The 20,701-nt window shown below is 46.5% G+C and overlaps 1 protein-coding gene across 2 annotated transcripts in view; it reads right to left on the reverse strand.

Annotated features, from left to right (window-relative positions):
• Window positions 1-6,571: 6,571 nt before the first annotated feature.
• CCBE1 (collagen and calcium binding EGF domains 1) overlaps window positions 6,572-20,701 on the reverse strand; it is a 237,552-nt gene continuing 223,422 nt past the window's right edge. For both annotated transcript variants that reach the window (XM_082640749.1, XM_082640750.1), the window contains exons 7-11: window positions 15,680-15,800; window positions 10,159-10,298; window positions 10,043-10,078; window positions 9,266-9,301; window positions 6,572-7,013 (exon numbers count right to left, since the gene is read on the reverse strand). In XM_082640749.1, the coding sequence (XP_082496875.1) occupies window positions 6,780-7,013; window positions 9,266-9,301; window positions 10,043-10,078; window positions 10,159-10,298; window positions 15,680-15,800 (567 nt within the window). In that variant the 3' untranslated portion in view covers window positions 6,572-6,779. The remainder of the gene's footprint in view (window positions 7,014-9,265; window positions 9,302-10,042; window positions 10,079-10,158; window positions 10,299-15,679; window positions 15,801-20,701) is intronic.

Here is a 20,701-nt window from a genome sequence, read left to right on the forward strand (position 1 = left end):
CCTTTCCTTAAGTTCACCCATCAGACATATACCTGCAGCATGAAATTAACCCCTCTGACAGCTGAACGAAAACATGCTTTCTTAGGCTCCCTCACTTTCACCATGAAGCTTTATAAAGAAATGGTTTTGTATGTAGGTCAGTGATAAAGACTCATTTGATATATTCCTTCTAGAAAAAAAAAATCTTTCCTGAAAAATAGCATGTTTCCTTCTATTAGATAATGTGTTATTTAATCTATTGTATTTCTTTTTGAGTCTTAACTCCCAGTTATCTTTGGGCCATATCCAACACTACATAATAGTCACTATAATTGTTTTGTAAGTCTTTCTTCATTACCCTGAGAATATATGTTAATAGTCTGTGTGCATTTGCCGGTCACCTCATATCAGAAGGTCAGAAAGGTTAATTCTTTATAGATTAGGAAATTGCATCGTGGAAGCAAATGGTGATCCTGGTCTTCTGCACCATGGAAACCCATTCTGTGAAGTCATGTTTGACTCCAATGTCGGGGGAGAATGTGGGCTGGGTGGCTGAGTTATATGTATCCTACAGGATTAATCAGATGGTGAATTAATGTGTTTTGAAATACGGCTCTGTTACAACTGTTTTAGCTGTGTGACCCTGGGCAAGCGATTTTACCTCTCTATATATGAAGGATAATAAAAGTACCTACCTTATAGGGTTTGGGGAAGGCTAAATGTGTAATTCTATCAAATACGCTATAAAATGTTGCTGTATACTGGGCACAGTGGCAGATGCTGGGAAAACAGCAGAGAGAAATAGAAAGTTCCTGCCTGCTGAGTTTCTAGTCTAGCAAGGGAGCAGACACCAGACAAGCAGTAAGTTCTCACAGAGGGAGACAGTCAACAAACAAGGAACTTGCTTCAATAGTCTCCCAATGGGTTCCCCTGCTTCCACCCTTGCCCCTTCAAAGACCCTCCACGGGTCCAGAAGGAAATGCAAAGTCCTAAGGCTCTACTTGGGCTCTGGCTGCCTCTCCAAGGCATTTCCTACCACTCCTCCCCCCGCCTTGCTTATTCTTTTCCAGCCACATTGACCTCTTGCTACTTTTTGAGCACCCCCCAAGCAGGTCCTCCTCAGGGTCCTGTGTGGATCATTCTCCCCCAGGATCTCCACATGGCTCACCTCTCCCTTCATTCAGGTCTCTGCTCACAACCCCTTTGTTGGTGAGGTCTTTCCAGAAGATCCCACATAAAATAGACACTCCCACCCTCCAGCACTCTATTCCTCTACCCTACTTAATATTCCCCCATAGTTCTTTTTAATACTGATACATATTATAATGGCTTATGTGTCAACTTGGCTAGGCCCAGTATTTGGTATCAGTATCCAGATATGTGAGCAAACGTGATTCTAGATGTTTCTGTGAAGGCATTTTTTTAGATGAGATTAGCATTTAAATCAGTAGACTTTGCATAAAGCAGATTGCCCTCTGTAATGTGGGTGGGCCTCATCCAAGCAGTCAAAGGCCTTAATAGAAAAACACTGACCCTGAAGAGGGAATTCTGTCAGGAGTCTGCCTTTGGAGTCAAACCGCAACATCAGCTCTTCCCTGGGGCTCCAGGATGCTAGCCTACCCTACAGTTTTAAGGCTTGACAGCCTCTACAATCATATGAGCCAATTCCTTAAGTCTTTCTGTTTGTGTACATACACACACACATACACATCTATACCCATCCATCCATCCACCCATATATATATATATATATATATATATATATCTCCTATTGGTTCTGTTTCTCTGGAGAACCCTAAAACATAGATCTGTTTGTCTTCCTGGACCAAGAGACAAACTCCATGACAGCAGAGACTTTGTACTATCACTGCTCTATCCTTGGCCCTCAATAAACTTGTCTTGAATGAAGGGAGCCAGTAAGAATTTCAGATTGGAAAAAATGCTATTAAAGGAAATAAGCCAGGTGACAAGAGTCGATGGCTAGGGAGAACATTTTCTTCTTGTACTGGGTTGAATAGTGTCCTCCCAAAATTCATGTCTACCTAGTACCTCTCAATGTGATCTTTGTGGAAATAGGGTCTTTGCAGATATAATTAAATTGAGATGAGGTCATAATGGATTAGGGTAGGTCCTCATCCTGTAAGTAGTGTCTTTATAAGAAGAGAAAACAGAGACACAGAACACACGGAAAGGAGGATGCCATGGGAAGGCACAGGGACACAGAGACATGGAGGGAGAATGGCGTGTGACGTGGAACCCTCACAAGCCTCCCCCTAAGGCATCTCCAATGATCCCCAGAGTTTCTGGTTTGAAAACCCCACCACAGGGGTCCCAGAGGATCCCCCCCATCTGGGGACGTGGGCCTCTGAGACTCAGCTTCAGTGGAACCCGGGCCCTCAGACCTTGACTCAGACTCAAATGTTGGGACCTCAGGAGGTCCCAACCTCCCCCAGGAGGTGGCCCACCCAGAAGGCAGATTCTGGCTCCTCAGGGAAACATGTCTCTCCATCACCTCGTATCCATCTGATAAATAGACTACTTCTTCAGGACTGAGCATCAGGATAAAGCACAATACAACCACATAAGAAAAATAACTTTGTTATTAGGCATATATAATCTTATCAAAAGTATTTCATAGCATCACATCCATAACTGAATACTAGCTCAACTGTTAATATGGACCTGTTATAAATAATGAACATAGCTACTGAAGTATATGACTAGCCACTGGAAATAGAGTCACGACACACATGGAATTCCCCAGGGTGCTTGCTTTGGGGACCTCATAAAGGACGCTGAGGCCCCTGGGGGATGTGTAAAAGGGTCTTTTTTCTATGATATCCCTAAAGCAGTAATATTTGTTGCAGGAGCATGTGAAGTCCAAGGTTTTATGCGTTAACAATTACGGTCATGTTTGTGTTTTTTCCTGAAATGGAAAATTATTTTTTGATTTGTTGTGAAACATGCATGCTGATGGTGCCAGGACAGATTTCATCTATTTCCTGAACTCATTATTAATAACTTTAGATGGCTCTGTTCTTCTAGTTGTTTGGCCTGGATTCCTGCAAATAAATTTCCTTTTCAGGAAAGGTTAGTTGAAAGATGTTAAGGTGATACTGCTGCTCTGTGACTGGCTGGAGTGGGGAGAGGGGGAGGGACACTCGAAGTATGAGGAGGGGTTTGCTATCACCCCAAGGAGATGCCTGGTGCCCAGTCACGAAGAATATCCTCCCCCTGTACGCCTGGTAGCAGGCCTCACGAGGCCGACAGTAGTATGAACCCTAGAAAGGGAGCATGGCCAGAACCTGGGGGCCCTTCACCTGGTATCTGGTGGAGTAACAAACCCCCGACCCCTGGATGCCAATGTGCATTTGTCATTTACCTATTTGGCTAGGAACACACTTGCCTGAGTTTATACGGTAGAAATGACTTTAGTTGACCAATTCATTCTGTGGCAGGTGTTAGAATTAATACAGAAGGAGAGACAAGACAGCATTCCCTTTGTATCCCCATAGGCTTTGGCATCATAAAGCTTATAATTTCTCCCTGTGGAATTGGAAAGGGAGGAGGATTTTCTTAAACTAAAAGGTATCCCCTCCTTGCACTATTCTGAACAGGAGAGTTTTATGCCCATTGCTTTCCGAAACAGAAGCAATCTATGAAGTCCTATTCTAAGTTCTAGTTATCAGGGTGCAAAAAATTGAAGCCAGCATTTCTGGGAAAGACTTGAGGAGTGTAAAAAGACCTTTCTTCCCCATGACACATGAAGTGGCTTACCAAAACTAGCAAATTTTATGCCCTCTACCCCCAAAATCCTTTTCCATTAGGTTCTAAGCAGAAGTCCTGTTTAGACAGTGAAGCTTTGGTTTTCCACCCATAGCTAAAAGACACATTAGGAATAACAATGCCTTATTATGTCTCATCTTTGAAAAATATAATTTGGGGAAACAGAGTACATATTCAGTCCTATGGTAGTAGTCCAAGTTTTGAAAATCTGAGGATAAATAATTATTTTATAAGTTGACTTGATCCAGCAGATTGAGATGATAAAATACAGGTTACTGTGTGTTTTGTTAGAAAATCTTATCCAGAATCATCTCGCAAATCCCAGATATTACCACCTTCCATTAATTCTGTTAATATATTACCCTAGCCTCTGGCTAAACATGCAATTTCGTTGCATTTTATGAGTACTCAACAACAGAGAAGAAAATTCTATTTCTACATACAGTTCATTGTTAAAAAGGTAATTAAATTCTTCATTAAAAAAAATCAAAGATGAACCTCATCATTTCTCATAGAGCCTGTGCATGATTTTTTTTTTTTTTAGCATTCATCCATCCACACACTTTAAATACTGCGTTCCACAAGCAGGCAAACGTTAAATATATATACCAGATAGGAATCAACAGCTGCTCAGTTCATCTCTGCAAACCTGTGGCTGGCGAGGGCTTCTGCTGTGAAGATTAGACTCCGGAGAGGCTGAAGGGGGGCAGGAAAGATCCTAGAAAAGGAGCACTGAGGATGCGTTTGCTTTCAGCTGTAACATTTTGGTGGACAGTCACCGGGGACTTTGAGTGAGTAAGAGACAGCGGAGTCAAGTGTTGGTGAAAAACTCAGCCACCAGCTGGCTGACAGGAGCCCTGTGTTTCTAACAGGATGGGGACGAGAGAAGGAAGGCTGGTGTCACCTGAGATTTGCAAACACAAGCCCTTCCTATCGTTCTGAAGAAAGACTGAAAAGTGGCAATATAAACACCCACGGTGGTTGTCTTTAAACAAGCTGTCCCAGGACAGTGAAATGATGTAGGCTAAAAGGAGATGGAAAAAGAAAATTAAACACAAACCACCCAGAAAGTCATGGAGACACTGCAGGGTGGGAAATGGGAACATGAGCAAAGAACAGTTGTAACAGTGGTCCTTTGTGAAGCTCAATATAAGGGCAAAGGTCTCCTGAACAGGTCGATGAAACGTCATTCTGGGTGTCAAACGACAAAGCCACAAAGTGAACCTGAAGGAGCCTGTAAGCTGCCCATTAAAACCAAGAGGTTCCCCAACAATATTACAAAGTGGCAGATGCTCCTGCCCCTCCCTTGAGCACTCGTGCTCCTGTGGTTCCAGAGAAAGCCTTTTCCGGAATGTGTGTCCTTCTGGGACCCAGAAGTGTAACAGCAAACACTGACTCCAGGGGAGGTTTGGGAACATACTTTTCCAGCTGCTTCCTGTATTTGCCAAGGAAGGGAAATCAAGAAGACCTGCAAGAACTGGAACTTGGACTAAATTATGGAAAATTAAGGAAAAAAGGGGAGGAAGTTTTTAGCAAAGGAGGAAAACTGTTGTTTTTCCCCTCCCTCATCCAAGAAATCTTTCAATTATGTGTTAGTCTCAACACGCTGGCAAGCTTGGCTGGCCCCTGACAAGGGCTTCTAATTCCCACAGACAGCAAACTTACCTGCCTCTGTGATGCAGCAGGTCCCCTGCCCAAGGTTCTCCTGCCCCATGGCCAACAACCCGAGCAGGCAGCCTCTTCCAGCCTGAGCCCCACTGTACACCAATTCAACCTGGATCACAGCCTAATGGCACCTGGCGGGCACCCGGTCACAGCCAGGGAATTCGGCACCTCTCCCTAAGGGTCAGTTACCTTTATTTAACAAATAATCTATGGTTTACTAAGCAAGCTCACTCATTCGATCAGATAGCTTTAAAATGTCCTGGCAAACCGGGAGCCCGCTGTTCTAATGTGAACCAGGGCACTGCATTCACTTACTTTTTGTCTTGAAAATGGAATTTATTCCTACAGCTACAGTAATTTTCTTCTTCAAAAAGGATAGTTATAGATAAGCGTGGTATGAACCCTTAACTGTCACATCTTGAGTGTTAGTATGTGGCAGCTTATAGGACAGTCAATATGGGACTGTAATTTTTCTCCATCTTTTCTAATCTCCACTCCTTCTCTCCTTTCCTTAATCAAAATTAGGAAACAAGGTTGGATAAGACGACAGAATATTTTAAACCTGTTAGATTGACAAGGAAAAAGAATTATCCACCAAGATAAATATACATTGTCATCTCCCCCTTTTCACTGAAAATTTTGATTTAATTTGACTTAATTCATTTAATTCATTTAATTTGATTTAATTTTGACACTGAGGTGTAATAGTCTATTTTGGACACATATCTATTATTATTATTATTATTTTTTTTTTTTTGCGGTACGCGGGCCTCTCACTGCTGTGGCCTCTCCCGTTGCGGAGCACAGGCTCCGGACGCGCAGGCTCAGCGGCCATGGCTCACGGGCCCAGCCGCTCCGTGGCATGTGGTATCTTCCCGGACCGGGGCACGAACCCGTGTCCCCTGCATCGGCAGGTGGACTCGCAACCACTGCGCCACCAGGGAAGCCCACATATCTATTATTTTTAATAAGTAAACTCACATTTTCTTAGAACTCACCGTGCCATTTCCCCCTTTTTGATAGTCTGCCAAATTTTAAGACACTGTGAGAGTACCTGATTCAGAAATCAGAAGTCCCTGGAAAATAAGGAAGTCAAAGAAAAGTTCCACTGCAGATTCTCCAGGGGAAGCACGTAAATCACTCATTTCCTCCCTCTTGTCTTTAGTATGTCTAGCCTGAAAATAGTGTTTGGAATAAAAGAAGTACGGAGAAGAAAGGAAAAGAGTTTTAAAAAAAGAGAAAAAGAACGTATCTTTTCTAGGTCTCCAGTGGTGTTTTGTTCTGTTCTTTGGATGATTTCACTGCAGGCGAACACTTCTCTTCCTTTGGCGTGAAGATGTCGGCGTGTGCTAAGTATAGAAGTCTCTGTGGGTTCCCAAGTCTCTTGTCTCAGTTCTTTTGGGGTTGTCATCTCCAGAGCCGAAGTCCATGATCTCTGGAGAGCTGGAAAATTCCTGAGGTAACGGGAACTCCTCTGCTGAAGAGTGAGTCCGGTGCCCGAACACCTTTTCCTGCAGCTCGGCGATGTCGTTGCGGATGTCCGCCAGCATGAGCAGCAGGAAGTCAAAAGAACCAGGGGGTCCCTGCGCAGGAGAGAGGTGTCAAAGCTAGACCACCACACACCCAACCCCTGGCTGACCGATGGCTTCCATGGGCTCCGGGGTCTGCTGTCCTGCTGCTTGCTGGCAACTACTTAAGTCAACTCTGTGTCGCAAAGGGACGAGACATAAGGACTACAACAGCCTGGGGGATTCTGCCTTCTATTCCTTCAGCTCCCGGATGAGCTATCGTGACACGCTGACCTCTCGTAGCTCTAGGCTCTATCAAATCCAGTAAAATGACACAATATGAGAATAACCCTCCTAGGTTACTTTCCAAAGAACCCTGGAAGACACTTACGAAGGCAGAGAGTAGTGGTTAGGAGGCTGGGGTTCTGTTGCGTTTGAACCTCAGCTCTGCCACTTACTAGCCGTGTTGCCCTGGGCAAGTTACTTAATTGATTTGGGTTTCTGTTTCCCATCCATAAAACGGGGATAATAACAGTCCTAACTGTAGGGTTTCATAAGCGTGGGTTTAATGAGTTCATGCATGTACAGTGCATGTAGCATAACACATTTTTAAATGTTATCTTTTAAAAAATGAAATTATTAAAATGTCTATAAGGATGGTTGACTATAACTGCAATTTTTAAAAAATAAATTTATTTATTTATTTTTATTTTTGGCTGTGTTGGGTCTTTGTTGCTGCGCGCGGGCTTTTCTGTAGCTGTGGCGAGCCGGGGCTACTCTTCGTTGCGGTGCGCAGGCTTCTCACTGCAGTGGCTTCTCTTGTTGCAGAGCATGGGCTCTAGGTGCGTGGGCTTCAGTAGTTGCGGCACGTGGGCTCAGTAGTTGTGGCTCACAGGCTCTAGAGCACAGGCTCAGTAGTTGTGGCTCACGGGCTTAGTTGCTCCGCGGCATGTGGGATCTTCCTGGACCAGGGCTCGAACCCGTGTCCCCTGCATTGGCAGGTGGATTCTTAACCACTGCGCCACCAGGGAAGCCCTATAACTGTAATTTAAACAAAGTTCAGTATATGGTAAAGGCGTCCATTCCTCATTGATCAGGAAAGATCCAAACGAAGGCTTCCTAATTCTTCTACTGACTGAACACCTTTTGTCGTTATAAACTATTTACTAAGCCTTAATTTCTATGAAGTGCTGTGTGGAACATGGGAAAATAATGTGTGAACATGCGTGTTCTGGGCTTCAGTCTTTATCAGCCTCTGCAACCCCTGCTTTGAAGCCACCACCTTAGCAAGCAGCAGGACAGCAGCTTTTACGTAACTCTGCAAAGCACTCAGTGCTGTACGGAGAGCAGTCTGACATCAGTGGATGATCACCTGAGGTGTGGCAGTTCAGATGCCACCTGCATTGCACAGATTAGGGGATGGACACCCAGAGATGGATGCTAAGTGACATGGTCGTGATCAGAGAGCTAACAGGTGGAAGAGTGGAGATGGCATCTCAGACCTCCTACCTCTAAGGTCAAGGATCTTTGTCTTTCTTCAGAAGTGATACTGACTTCTTCACAAGCAATGGGGTTGCTTGAATCATCTGTGCTTTTTTTTTTTTTTTTGCGGTACGCGGGCCTCTCACTGTTGTGGCCTCTCCCTTTGCGGAGCACAGGCTCCGGATGCGCAGGCTCAGCGGCCATGGCTCACGGGCCCAGCCGCTCCGCGGCATGTGGGATCTTCCCGGACAGGGGCACGAACCCGTGTCCCCCGCATCGGCAGGCGGACTCTCAACCACTGCGCCACCAGGGAAGCCCCATCTGTGCTTTTGGATACGATTAATTTTTATTTTTAATCTCCCAGACACTATACATCCAATCCAGCTAATTTTGTCTCAATGGTCCTGAGTAGCTGTGCATGTCTGAGCTTTCTGGAGAGGATGGTCATCCAGCCTGCTAGGGTTCTAGTGGTGGCTAAATTCTTAAACGTTCAGAGTTATGACTTAACCCAATAGATTTCTTTTCTAGCTCCTTCAGATGTTGTAAGGCACACCTGGAAACAGACTCACGACATACTGGGGTTTTGAATCTTAAGAGAAGACATTCCAAGTAAAGATTAGCTATGATAAAAGAAACAACAATAGGAAATGAATTTTCAAAAGGAAAACCCAACCAGCTGCTAAAGGCTTCTGTGATTCTGCTTCTAACCACGGAGTTCTCTGTGGGCAAGCTGAGCGACAGCTGGAAGGGGCTGGCTGTTGCTCCTGAGACCAACTTACAGGCTCATCAGAGCTGCAGCCCTGAGCACAATGCACTGGGGAAGCAGGACAGGCGGTGCTACTTACTGGAGACCCTCTGGGGCCAGGTGCTCCTCTTTCCCCCTAAGAACAGAAGGGTCAGGGTTAGCTTTCTGGACAACACGGATGCCACCACCCCAGTCTCTATTTAGACCCCCACCACTACCATCTCCCTGCACAAAACAGAAAATATTTCCTACGGGAAACAAACGTTAAGCTTGAAGCTGCACACTTGGGATCGCTGGTTTGAACCGAGCTGCTTTGAGTCAAGTGCCTCTCATTTTGATTTCCCCCAAGGCCATATATTTTCCAACCAGATCTGACAGGAGGAAAGCTGGTATTTCCAGGCAGTGTGTGGGATAACTTAGAGGCCTCTAAAGTAACTCACACTGACTTCTGTATGAGGCAAGTGGCAGGCAGCCCTCAGAGTGGGACCACCCACTTGCACAGAATGGGACTTCTGTTCTTGACTTAAACACCACAAAGAAATGGGAACACACACAACAGCCCCACAAGTAAGTAACACTGGCTAACGAGAAAAACCCACGCTACCATGACAGCAAGGAGGCTTGTTTAACATTTATGGGGTAATTTTTCTTAGAAGCGGTTTTGGTGGTTGTTTTTGTTATTACGGTTGTTCTGTATTTTAGGAAAATGGCTTTTTAGATTCTCCTTCCAGCTTTGGGGACAAAAAGTGCATCTGTGTCTCAACTTTGCCACATGCAAAAAGGGGACAACAAACTGTGCTTGAGCTTTACGTGATGGCTGCACAGTAGGTGGAAACTGAGAAACCTAAGCCTTGTAAGGACCCCTCAGAAGACTTACCTTAGAACCATCTCTTCCTGGGGCACCTGGTGGACCCTACAAGACAAAGGGACCTAGTTTAACAGAAGGAACATGCCTTCCCCAACTACATATGGGAGGTCTGATGAAATACTGACCACAGGGCCCCTCCGGCCTTGCTTAATGTGGGACAGATCAGGAGATGGTCCCATGGGTCCCATTGAGCCCCGCGGGCCGGGCTGCCCGGGGGGGCCTGGAATACCCGGGAAGCCTGGGCTCCCCTTTGGTCCTGGTGAGCCTGCAATCAAAGAACACCTCATTAGTCCACAGCCCGCGAGGAGGACAAGGGCCCTGGCTGACTGACAAGAGAGTCCAGGAGCCCCATTCAGCCACTTCTCTTCCCACTCTGACCTTTGCCTTCTGACCTCTCCACTGAGATGTCCCATAGGCAGTCTGAACTTAACACGACCAGAAATTGCCCTCCCTATTCTTTTTAAAAATGTTTATTGAAATACAGTTGGTTTACAATGTTGTGTTAGTTTCAGGTGTACAGCGAAGTGACTCAGACTTCCCCATTCTTTTCACGGACCTCCAGTCCCCCAGCCACTCAAGCCAGAAACTTGAGTCTTCCTATAGATTTCCCTGTTTGCACAAGCTCCTTATCCAATCAGTGACCAATTCTGTGCACTTCACTTCTTTAATGTCTCACAAAGATCTGCTCCTCGGCACCCCCCCGTCACCGCAGGGCGGTGGTTAATGCAGCTGGGGAGTGGTGAGTGTCCAGGTTTCAGCAGCAGGGGGACCTGCCTCTAAATCTCGGACAAGCTGCTTGACCTCTTTGAACCTTAGTGCCTCATCTGTAAAGCAGGGCTAATAAAAGTCTGCCTTACAGGGCTTCCCTGGTGGCGCAGTGGTTGAGAGTCCGCCTGCCGATGCAGGGGACATGGGTTCGTGCCCCGGTCCGGGAAGATCCCACATGCCGCGGGGCGGCTGGGCCCGTGAGCCATGGCCACTGAGCCTGTGCGTCCAGAGCCTGTGCTCCGCAACGGGAGAGGCCACAGCAGTGAAAGGCCCGCGTACCGCAAAAAAAAAAAAAAAAATCTACCTTACAGAGCAGTTCTGAGCATTAAATGAGACTTTAGATACACATACACACCACTTGGTGTAGCACCTCACACACTGAGGCACTAAAATAAAAATCTATGTTAGCCCTTCCTTTTTTTCTTTTCTTAATTTATTTATTTTTTATTTTTGGCTGCGTTGGTCTTTGTTGCTGCACGCCAGCTTCCTCAAGTTGCGGTGAGCAGGGCCTACTCTTCATTGTAGCCCTTCCTTTTATTTGCTTCAACTCTTTTTTTTTTTTTTTTTTTGCGGTACGCGGGCCTCTCGCTGCCGTGGCCTCTCCCGTTGCGGAGCACAGGCTCCGGACGCGCAGGCTCAGGGGCCACGGCTCACGGGCCCAGCCGCCCCGCGGCATGTGGGATCTTCCCGGGCTGGGGCACGAACCCGTGTCCCCTGCATCGGCAGGCGGACTCTCAACCACTGTGCCACCAGGGAAGCCCTATTTGCTTCAACTCTTGCCTCACAGCTAGTCCTTCTGTTTCCCATCAGTCTTGTTCATCCCTCACCTGTTCTTCACACCTCTATATGAATATTATTTCTGAACAAGTCTTACTGTGTAACTTTCCTACTTTCAACCGTTTGGGGCAAAAGCCTCAAGCCACTGACGTGGGGCAGCAAATCTCCTGCAGGACCCGGGGGGACGGCTATTCCTATTAGAGGAGGGGCAGCAAACTCTCCGGCTCAAGATCCACCACGGATACAAGCCAGAGTTGGGCTGCCACAGGTGGGGAGAAGGCCTTACCCTAATGCCTGGATGCCCAGGTCATGCTTAGGGCTGCAGCTGGACCAGGAGAACTGAAACATCCTTGAGCTCCACAGCTGTACCTCGGAGTAGTAAGTCACAGCAGTCTCCCACTGGAGAACAGCAAGAACGTGGAGAGAGGAGCTCAGAGCGGCACAGCTGTGCAGGGGCTGCTGAAAGCTGAGAACCGCTGAGAAAAACCCACCGGCACCCTAGGCCCCCACTAAACATAGAGTAACGGTATCCTACCATCGGAGGAATCTGAAAACCTGAAGACCGTGGAACACTAGAGGTAGAGACAGTGAGAACACACGCAAACCTGGCTCAGTTATTCATTAGATCGACCCAATGCTTCTTGCTAGCAGCCTGGATACTCATCTCCAGGAGTAATTACTTTGTCCCCCAGTCTCTACTGTTCCTCTCCAAATGGTATCTGGCATTCAGTCCAAAATTTTGAGGCACATTATGAAAAACCAAAAAGCAAACAAAACCAACCCCCTCCCCGATTAAACAGCCCGCATTCAATCAACAGAATCAGACTTGGAGGCGACCCAGATGTTAAGGTTATCATGCAGGGACTTTAAAATCACAACGTATGCTAAAGGTGCTAGAGGAGGAATAGACAGCTTGCCCGAACAGGTGAGGGAATCGCAGGTCTCTGTTTGCTTTTGTCATCTGTGCTTTTGGCGTCATATCCAAGAAATCACTGCCAAATCTAATGTCATGAAAGTTTTTGCCTGTTTTCTCCTAGGAGTTTTATAGTCTCAGGTCTTACATTTAGGTCTTTAATCCATTTTGTATGTGGTGTAAAGCAAGAGTCTAACTTCATTCTTTTGCATAGGGAAGGATATTGTGTTTTAACCCATTTTAGCCTGTCAACTTTATGAGGGCATGGGTTGTATCTTAATCGTCAGCACACGCTCAGAGAGGCCCAGGTACAGAGAAGGCTGCGTAGTAAAAGCGTCGTGTCAAACGACTGCAATGAAGAGGCTGGGCTGATTGCTGTGCTGTAATTATTCCTCAGCAATGTATGCCTTAGTGCTATAATGATTCCTCTCTTTCAAACGCATACAGTAATTACTTCTTGATCGTACGCGGCTCCTACAATCGGCAGAGCACACTGATAGGATGGAATGGCTTTCAGGTACCGGAAAACAAAACAAAACAAAGACTTCAAACTTATCATGTTTGGGGACGTCTTTTGTAGCTCACAAAATAATTGAGCCAACATAAAAGGCAGTCAATGTTCCATCCAAGTATGTCTCTCACCCCCTACTCTCAATGCTGGTTCCAGGTACATCCTGAAAGAGTTCAGCTGGGAAGGGGACCAGATCCCTCTTATAACTAAATATTTTACCTCCGATAGCACAAGGACAGGCCAGAGGTAATATCTCACCTTCATTTACACAGTCAATGTACTTCAGAGATCACTACGTCAAGTGCCTTTAAACTGTGGGGCTTTGATGTACAAACGTCAGCACCTTATAAAGGAACAGTGGGGGGCACAGAACAGCAGCCACTCCCTCAACACCAAAGCCAAAGGATTCCAGCCTAGTAGAGCTTCCTGTATTGGTGGCCCAGGCTGTGATTTATCACAGACTCCAGGACTGGAATTTTAGTTAAGGGTAAGAGAAATGTTATTATCTCTCTAGTTGCCCTAACACATCTCAACTGAGGGCATCACAAACTATGATGCTAGAAGTAAGGAGAGAGAAGGAGTAAGGACTGGAGGAGAAAGCAAGGGCATAGCCCATTGCCAAAGCTAGTCCTCAATCACTCCCTGCTCCAGCAAGGACCCTGGACAGCTCAAACCATGCTAGAAACCAGACGGCAGAACTGGAAAGGAAAGCTAGCAAGTCATTCATTAAGTGAGAGAGTGGCAGGGACTTATATACACTACCAAATGTAAAATAGATAGCTAGTGGGAAGCAGCCGCATAGCACAGGGAGATCAGCTGGGTGCTTTGTCGCCACCTAGAGGGGTGGGATAGGGAAGGTGTGAGGGAGACGCAAGAGGGAGGAGATATGGGGATATATATATATATGTATAGCTGATGCACTTTGTTATAAAGCAGAAACTAACACACCATTGTAAAGCAATTATACTCCAATAAAGATGTTAAAACAAAGAAGAAGAAGAAGAAAGAAGCCAGTGGCTCCCCTGTTCCTACTTTGTCCTTGTTGAAGTGACAGGTAGGCTGGCCTGGGGGGATGAACTTCCTCCAGGGAAGCAGAGTGACAACATTCTCTTAGAGAAGGATGGAGAACACTGTGCAAACAGTCAGTTTGTATGGAGTCTACTTAGAAGCAGCAAGAGGCTGCCTGTGTGTGGCATCTGCTGGAGAAAACTCAACCATGACCCAGAGGCCACAAGAGTGAACGAGAGGAGACACCAAAGTCCTGGACCAGTTCTTGGTCTCTGTACAGACTGAGACCCAGGCCACCTGGGTTTTGATGGAAACCAGGAGATGAAGATATAAGTGGAGAAGAAAACATAGAGTTTGGGAAGCATTCTGAGCCTTTGTTTTCGCTGACCTTCCAGCCTAAAATCTGCCGTGTCCTTTGTGCTTGGACCAATCCTACCTTTCATGTTCTTCCAGGTCCAGCTCAAACCCCAAGTCCCCTGACCACGGCAGGCTACAGTGATCTCTCTCTTCTTTAAGCTTCCACAGCAGGAAGTACCTGCATACTTTACTTGGGGGCAGGCAGGTACTGTTTTATTCTATTTGCTTTCCCTTTATGTGTCTTGCCATCCTCGTTAGAATGTCAGGTCATTCACAACACCTAGCACACTGCTAAGCGATGAGCATGAGGGATAAGACATCCATGTCTTAGAGTCATTTGTCAACACTGATAGCATCTCCTTCATGGGTGTGACAAAAAGAGTATCGGTCTGTCTATGGAGGGACCCACAATAAAACAGAAAACATCCTGTTGTTATTTTTTAAAGGTCTCATTGCGTATTGCCTGACAGAATGATAGGATATTTGGGGTTTTCTTCAGAGTAACAAGGGTGAATCTCCAAAACAGTATGTGGAGGAAGCCAGACAGAAGGAAGCTGTAGAACAGACTAAACTGCAGCAATAGAAAGCAGGTCAGTGACTGCCTAGAGCTGAGGATGTAGATTGCCAAGGGCACAAGGGAACTTTCTGGGCTGATAGAAATGTTCTACACCTTGATGTAGACCAGATATAGGGTGGTGGTTAGTAAGTGCTTGATGTAGGGTGTATGCATCTGTCTAAACTCGTCCAACTGTATGTTCAGTGTGTACATTTTATTGTATAGAATTGTATCTCAATGAGATTGACTTTTAAAGGAAAACATAGAGATAGATATCAAAATAAATATCAATGTAAGTGTGTTCACAAATAACAGGGAAAGGAGGAGACAGGATTGGGGAACAGTGGCAAAGAGGCCGGCCATAAGGTGTTGGCACCGGGTGATGAGCCCACAGGAGTTCATTACGCCATCCTACGTTCAAGTATGTTAGTGTTAAAAATAGTTTTCATTTTGTTTCTCTGTAATGTAAGATGATCTTTATAAATCTTGTCCAGACCCAGGATAATGACTTTTTTCTCCCTGATTACTATTGGTTAGAAGGGTGTCTCAGGCTTGACCCAATTCCCCGAGGCCCTCTTGGCACACGGGCATGGGACTCCCTGGACCCCGGCTTCTGCTCCCGTCCACGGGAGCTACAAAACTCTGTCCCACCCCCCAACTAAACGTGAGCTCTCGGCAGGCCCTGGCTGGTGAGCCTATCACCCTTTTATGCTATTTGCTTTCAGTCTATGCTTTTACGCTCTTCTTCATACTCACCGGGGGGGCCCTGGCCTCCAGGCAGGCCAGGAGGTCCTGGGATGTAGGCATTTGAGGCCAGCACCTTGTCACCAGTGATGTACTTGCCCAGGTCCGCAGCACTGTTGGGTAGCAGGGCAATCTGCAAAGAGAAGAGGAACCTGGGTCAGGAAGCACGGATGGCTCCACTGCCAGGGAATGCCCTGCGCTGTGTGGTCTGCAGAGGCCACAGAGCCTTTTCTTGTGCATACGTCTTTTTTTTTTTTTTTTTTTAATGAATGAGTTAAGTCATTTTCTAAAAAATTAATTAATTTATTTATTTTTGCTGTGTTGGGTCTTCGTTTCTGTGCGAGGGCTTTCTCTAGTTGTGGCAAGCGGGGGTCACTCTTCATCACGGTGTGCGGGCCTGTCACTATTGCGGCCTTTCTTGTTGTGGAGCACAGGCTCCAGACACGCAGGCTCAGTAGTTGTGGCTCACGGGCCTAGTTGCTCCGCGGCATGTGGGATCCTTCCAGACCAGGGCTCGAACCCGTGTCCCCTGCATTAGCAGGCAGATTCTCAACCACTGTGCCACCAGGGAAGCCCCTGTGCATACGCCTTTATCCGAGTCAGTCAGAGTGCAGACGGACTGTAGAGGTCCTCCTTATAAACCCAGAGGCCTTCTAGTCAAAACAACTTGTACAAGATCACTCCGCTGGTTGGTTAGTGGGTGAACCTGGATCAGTTCCAGTGTGCCTAGATATCATTAGAGTCATTAGCATCATAATTAACACAATCTACCTGTTTCAGACTTTTATTAAGAACTCATGTCTCAAATATTTGAGAAACTACTACGTGCCAGGCCCTGTGCTTCGTTCTAAGGCGACAACAGTGAACAAGACATGGTCCCGGCTCTTACAGATCTCCGCCTTGGGAGCCAGGATGGAAAATATGACTTACAGGTCACGTGTATGCTCAGGTGTTTGGGAAACAGTGACTGTGATGGTTTTAAAATATGTCCACAAGTTTTTGGACACTCCTCCCTTTAAAAGGTGGAGGCTAATCTTCTACCCTCTGAGTGTGGGTTGTGCTTAGGGATTTGCTTCTAATGAATAGAAAAAATGACAAGAGGACGGTGTGTAATTTCTGAGATAAGGTCATAAAAGGCACCGTGGCTCCCTGCCTCTCTCTCTCTCTGATTTCAGGAGCTCATTCTAGGGGAAGCCAGAGGGATCACACACGTGAATGACCTTTGCATTCCTTGAGGTCAGGACTCAGGGAGACCCTTGGTAAGAACTGCACGCTCCTAATGTCCATTTCCTCACTGATAACGCCCACCATTAAGACGTGAGGATCACACCAGTAGTGTGTATCAGGTGCCCAGCACAGGGCCTGAGATATACTAAGTGCTTGATAAATGGTAGTTCTAGTCTCTTCCTTCCAGGAAGCTGATTCAGGGGTGTAAAATCCAATGGAGACTGTGTTTTTGAGGCTCAGAGCTACCCCCAGAGGATTCACTCGGGATCCTGGAGTCCCACAGAAACCAAGTATCACTGCGATTTTCTGAAGCAAGTTGCATTTGCCACCCACGTCCTCCTGGACGAGGCCCTGCTTGGGGACCCTCTGGCCAGAGGGCAATGCAAGCTACGAGAAGGTCCGTGGATATCTCTTCCTTGCCCGTGGAGCGCTCCAAGGCTCTACACCCATCTTCGGATCTGAGCTGTGGAGAGAGTTTCCTACCACCTGTTTGTGATCAGAGGTGGCCAACTGCCACTGTGACAGAGTTGTGCTCTGTGGGTTCAGCATCAGCACAGAGTGCTAAATTAGAAATTGTGCAAGTTCTCCCTCTGAGGCTTATGTCAACTCCAAATTACTACAGCTTTTGGTGACAAGAAATACAGAATTGAATGTTGATTTGAAAAACCGTGGAGTTGGGGGCCTCCCTGGTGGTGCAGTGTTTAAGAATCTGCCTGCCAATCAATGCAGGGGACACGGGTTCGATCCCTGGTCCGGGAAGATCCCACTTGCCGCAGAGTAACTAAGCCTGTGTGCCACAACTACTGAGCCCACGCGCCACAACTACTGAGCCCGCGTGCTGCAACTGCTGAAGCCCATGCGCCTAGAGCCTGTGCTCTGCAACAAGAGAAGCCACCGCAATGAGAAGCCCATGCACCGCAACGAAGAGTAGACCCCGCTCGCTGCAACTAGAGAAAGTCCACGCACAGCAACGAAGACCCAATGCAGCCAAAAATAAATAAATGAAATGAAAAATTAAAAAAAGAAAGAAAAACCCTGGAGTTTTCTTTACTTTCCTACTTCATGGGCAAGTCAGAATTTCTCACCTCTCCTTTTCTTCCCCATGGATTTCCTCCTGCCCCAGGGAGACTAGACAGTCCCAGTTGAGTTCAACCACGCCACACGAATAACCCCTGGGGCCTCAGGGCACCTGGGTTGATAGTAACAGAGCACGGAGATGGAGTAAAAGATGATCGTGAGATCTTGAACCCCCCAAGCCTAGGCCCGAGGAATTTATGGGGAAACTACAAAATCCACCTACTGAACTGCAGCTAAGAGACCAGCGTATGAATGGCAGTGGGAGGCTTGGGAAAGTTCTGCTGTCCAGATGACCTTCTCTGGCTTCATAAAGTCCTCAGCCTCCTGCACTGGTGTCTGTTTCTGAGCATGGAGGTTTGGGAATGATTAGCATGACTATTTCGAAACATGACTCTGGAGGACACCCCTGCCCCAAGATCCCCTTCTCCTGCTGGGTGGCTGCTGGGTTTGGGGCCATCTTGAGCCAGATGTAGAAGCGATGATTCTTCTTAGTTAGAGACAGATGTTCTTGCTAACAGAAGAAATCCAGTATTAACGAAAAGCGAACATCACAATAATACATGGTTTGTATGTTGTACCTGATACATCTGACGGAGAACAAATTCTTCCAGCTCTCTGCAAGGTGACTGTCCAAGTCCTGTATCACATTAGCCCCTTAATGAAGTGCTTGCAATGTTTCTAAAAGGTGAAACGGTGGGAAACCACGAGAGGGTTCTGGCGGTATCCCTGCGGCCTGGCATACAGAAGGGGCGGGGCCACGAGGCCTGAGGTGTTGCCCTGCTCCTCCTGCCCACCCCCCTCGCTCGCCTGCAGAGCACACGTCAGGCTCTCCTGGGTCAAGGTCTTTTCCCTGCTTCAGCTGCCCTAGGTGGCCTATTTGAGCCTAGGATCCTTCTCCGTCTGGAAATTCCTCCACAGTTTTTTTTTTTTTTTTTTTCCGTTTCTTGGAGTTCTTACTTAAATCCATTCAGTTCATGGTGCAAGGATGCTCAGAGGGCAGGAAGCTCAAAGAAGCACCAACACTCTCTTCCGAAGGGTCCCTCAGTGCTTTTGGAGCCCCTTAGCTAGTATGAAAATCCTTGGGTAAGGACAGCCTTGCAGGTCCCTGAGCTAGAAGATTCCTGACCATCCAGTGCGTTCCAGATAAACAGTCTTCTTCTGCGCTTTGAGAAGACCCAGTGTTCCCGGAAAGATGCAAGGAAAGGCACTCAATTCCCCTATGATCATTGTTTAGAATTCACTAGGGAAAACGATAAGAATTACAACCTTGTGCAATCTGAAAGCCAGCTTTGCACAATTTCAGGTCAGGGTTCATGGTTCACTGCCAGGACCCAGCTACGTCCCAGGGGTTTATTTACAATGGTGCTGGTGTCACTGTGTCATAGCGAGAGGCCACTCCAATCTGTGACTGCATGCCTGGGTCCTGGGGTGGAACGGGGGTGAACCTCTGAGTGAGGAGAATTTATAAGCAAAACTACTCTAACTAGAGGACAGAGGGTCAACACTGGCCCTTGAAGGCTGGTTCAGTTTTATTACCTGCTTCCAAGAGAAAAACTAAAATGTGAATTTTATCTGTGGGTTTTGGCATTAGGCAGATCTATGTTTAAATCTCAGCCCTGCCACATTCTACCTGTGGGATCTTGATAAGCTATAGAACTGATTATCTCATCCATAAAATGAGGATCATAATAGCCACCTAAGAAGGGCTGCTGGGAGGATGAAAGTGACGATGTCCTGAATGTGCCTGGCCCAGCGCCCAGACTAGTAACTGCCAGCAGCCAGGACCACGGACACAGTGCAAATGCTCTTCGGGGTGGGATGGGGTCAGGGGTTGAGGGGTGCTCCTGGCAGTTTCTAAATAGCGGGATGACTTTGGGTAAGTCCCTTCACCCTTCCAGGTTCTCACCTTCATGTTTATAAAACGAGAGGTTTGGGCCAGACGAGCAAGTCTTTGGATGTAAAATTCTGTAAGCAAGCTGGGAGGATGAGACTGGCATGTGGAGGGACATCAGAGATTAGTCCCCACCCACCCTGGGCCCTCTCCAGCTCTCTTTGCTCCCTTGTAAAAGTCAGGAGGTGACCCAGTAAACGCCAACCTCAGCTTCCTGGCTGACCTCCTGCTGGGTGATTACATCCTGCTTCCCGCCAGCTCCTCTGTGTGTCAGCAGGATAAGTGGAATGTAATGGCACTGGCGTTTTATTATTATTTTTTTAATTTAATTTTATTTTTTCAAAGGCATTAATAGATTTATTAAAATTTCTGCATTTGCATTATAAAATTAGCATGCCATCATGATAGGATATTTTGAAAATAATAAAATATTGAAAGATAAATATTCCAATAACCATCAAAATAGAGTTATATTTAACATTTTGGCACTGGCGTTTTAGAGGCAGCCCTCCAGAAATCCTGGCTTGACTGTCTACCCAAACACAGCAGATGACAGGCTTGAGGGGAGCAGGTGTTCGGGAAGAAGTCTGCATGAAGAGTCTGCATTTCTCCTGGATTCCAGTCAATGGGATTATGAATATCATTATCTCATATTAGCCTTCGTAATAAAAATACCTACCTCACAGGGCTGTTGGGACGAATCAGATGCTGCCTGTAAAGCACTTTATTAGGACATATAATTCATGTTTATTATTTATTTGGTACACGTTTACAGAGCTCTTTCTAGGTGGCAGGGACTGTTCTAAGTCCTTTACAAATATTAACTCATTTGATCATCA

This window comes from Mesoplodon mirus (assembly GCF_964341445.2).
Source record: "Mesoplodon mirus genome assembly, chromosome: 13".
Lineage (NCBI taxonomy): Eukaryota > Metazoa > Chordata > Mammalia > Artiodactyla > Ziphiidae > Mesoplodon > Mesoplodon mirus.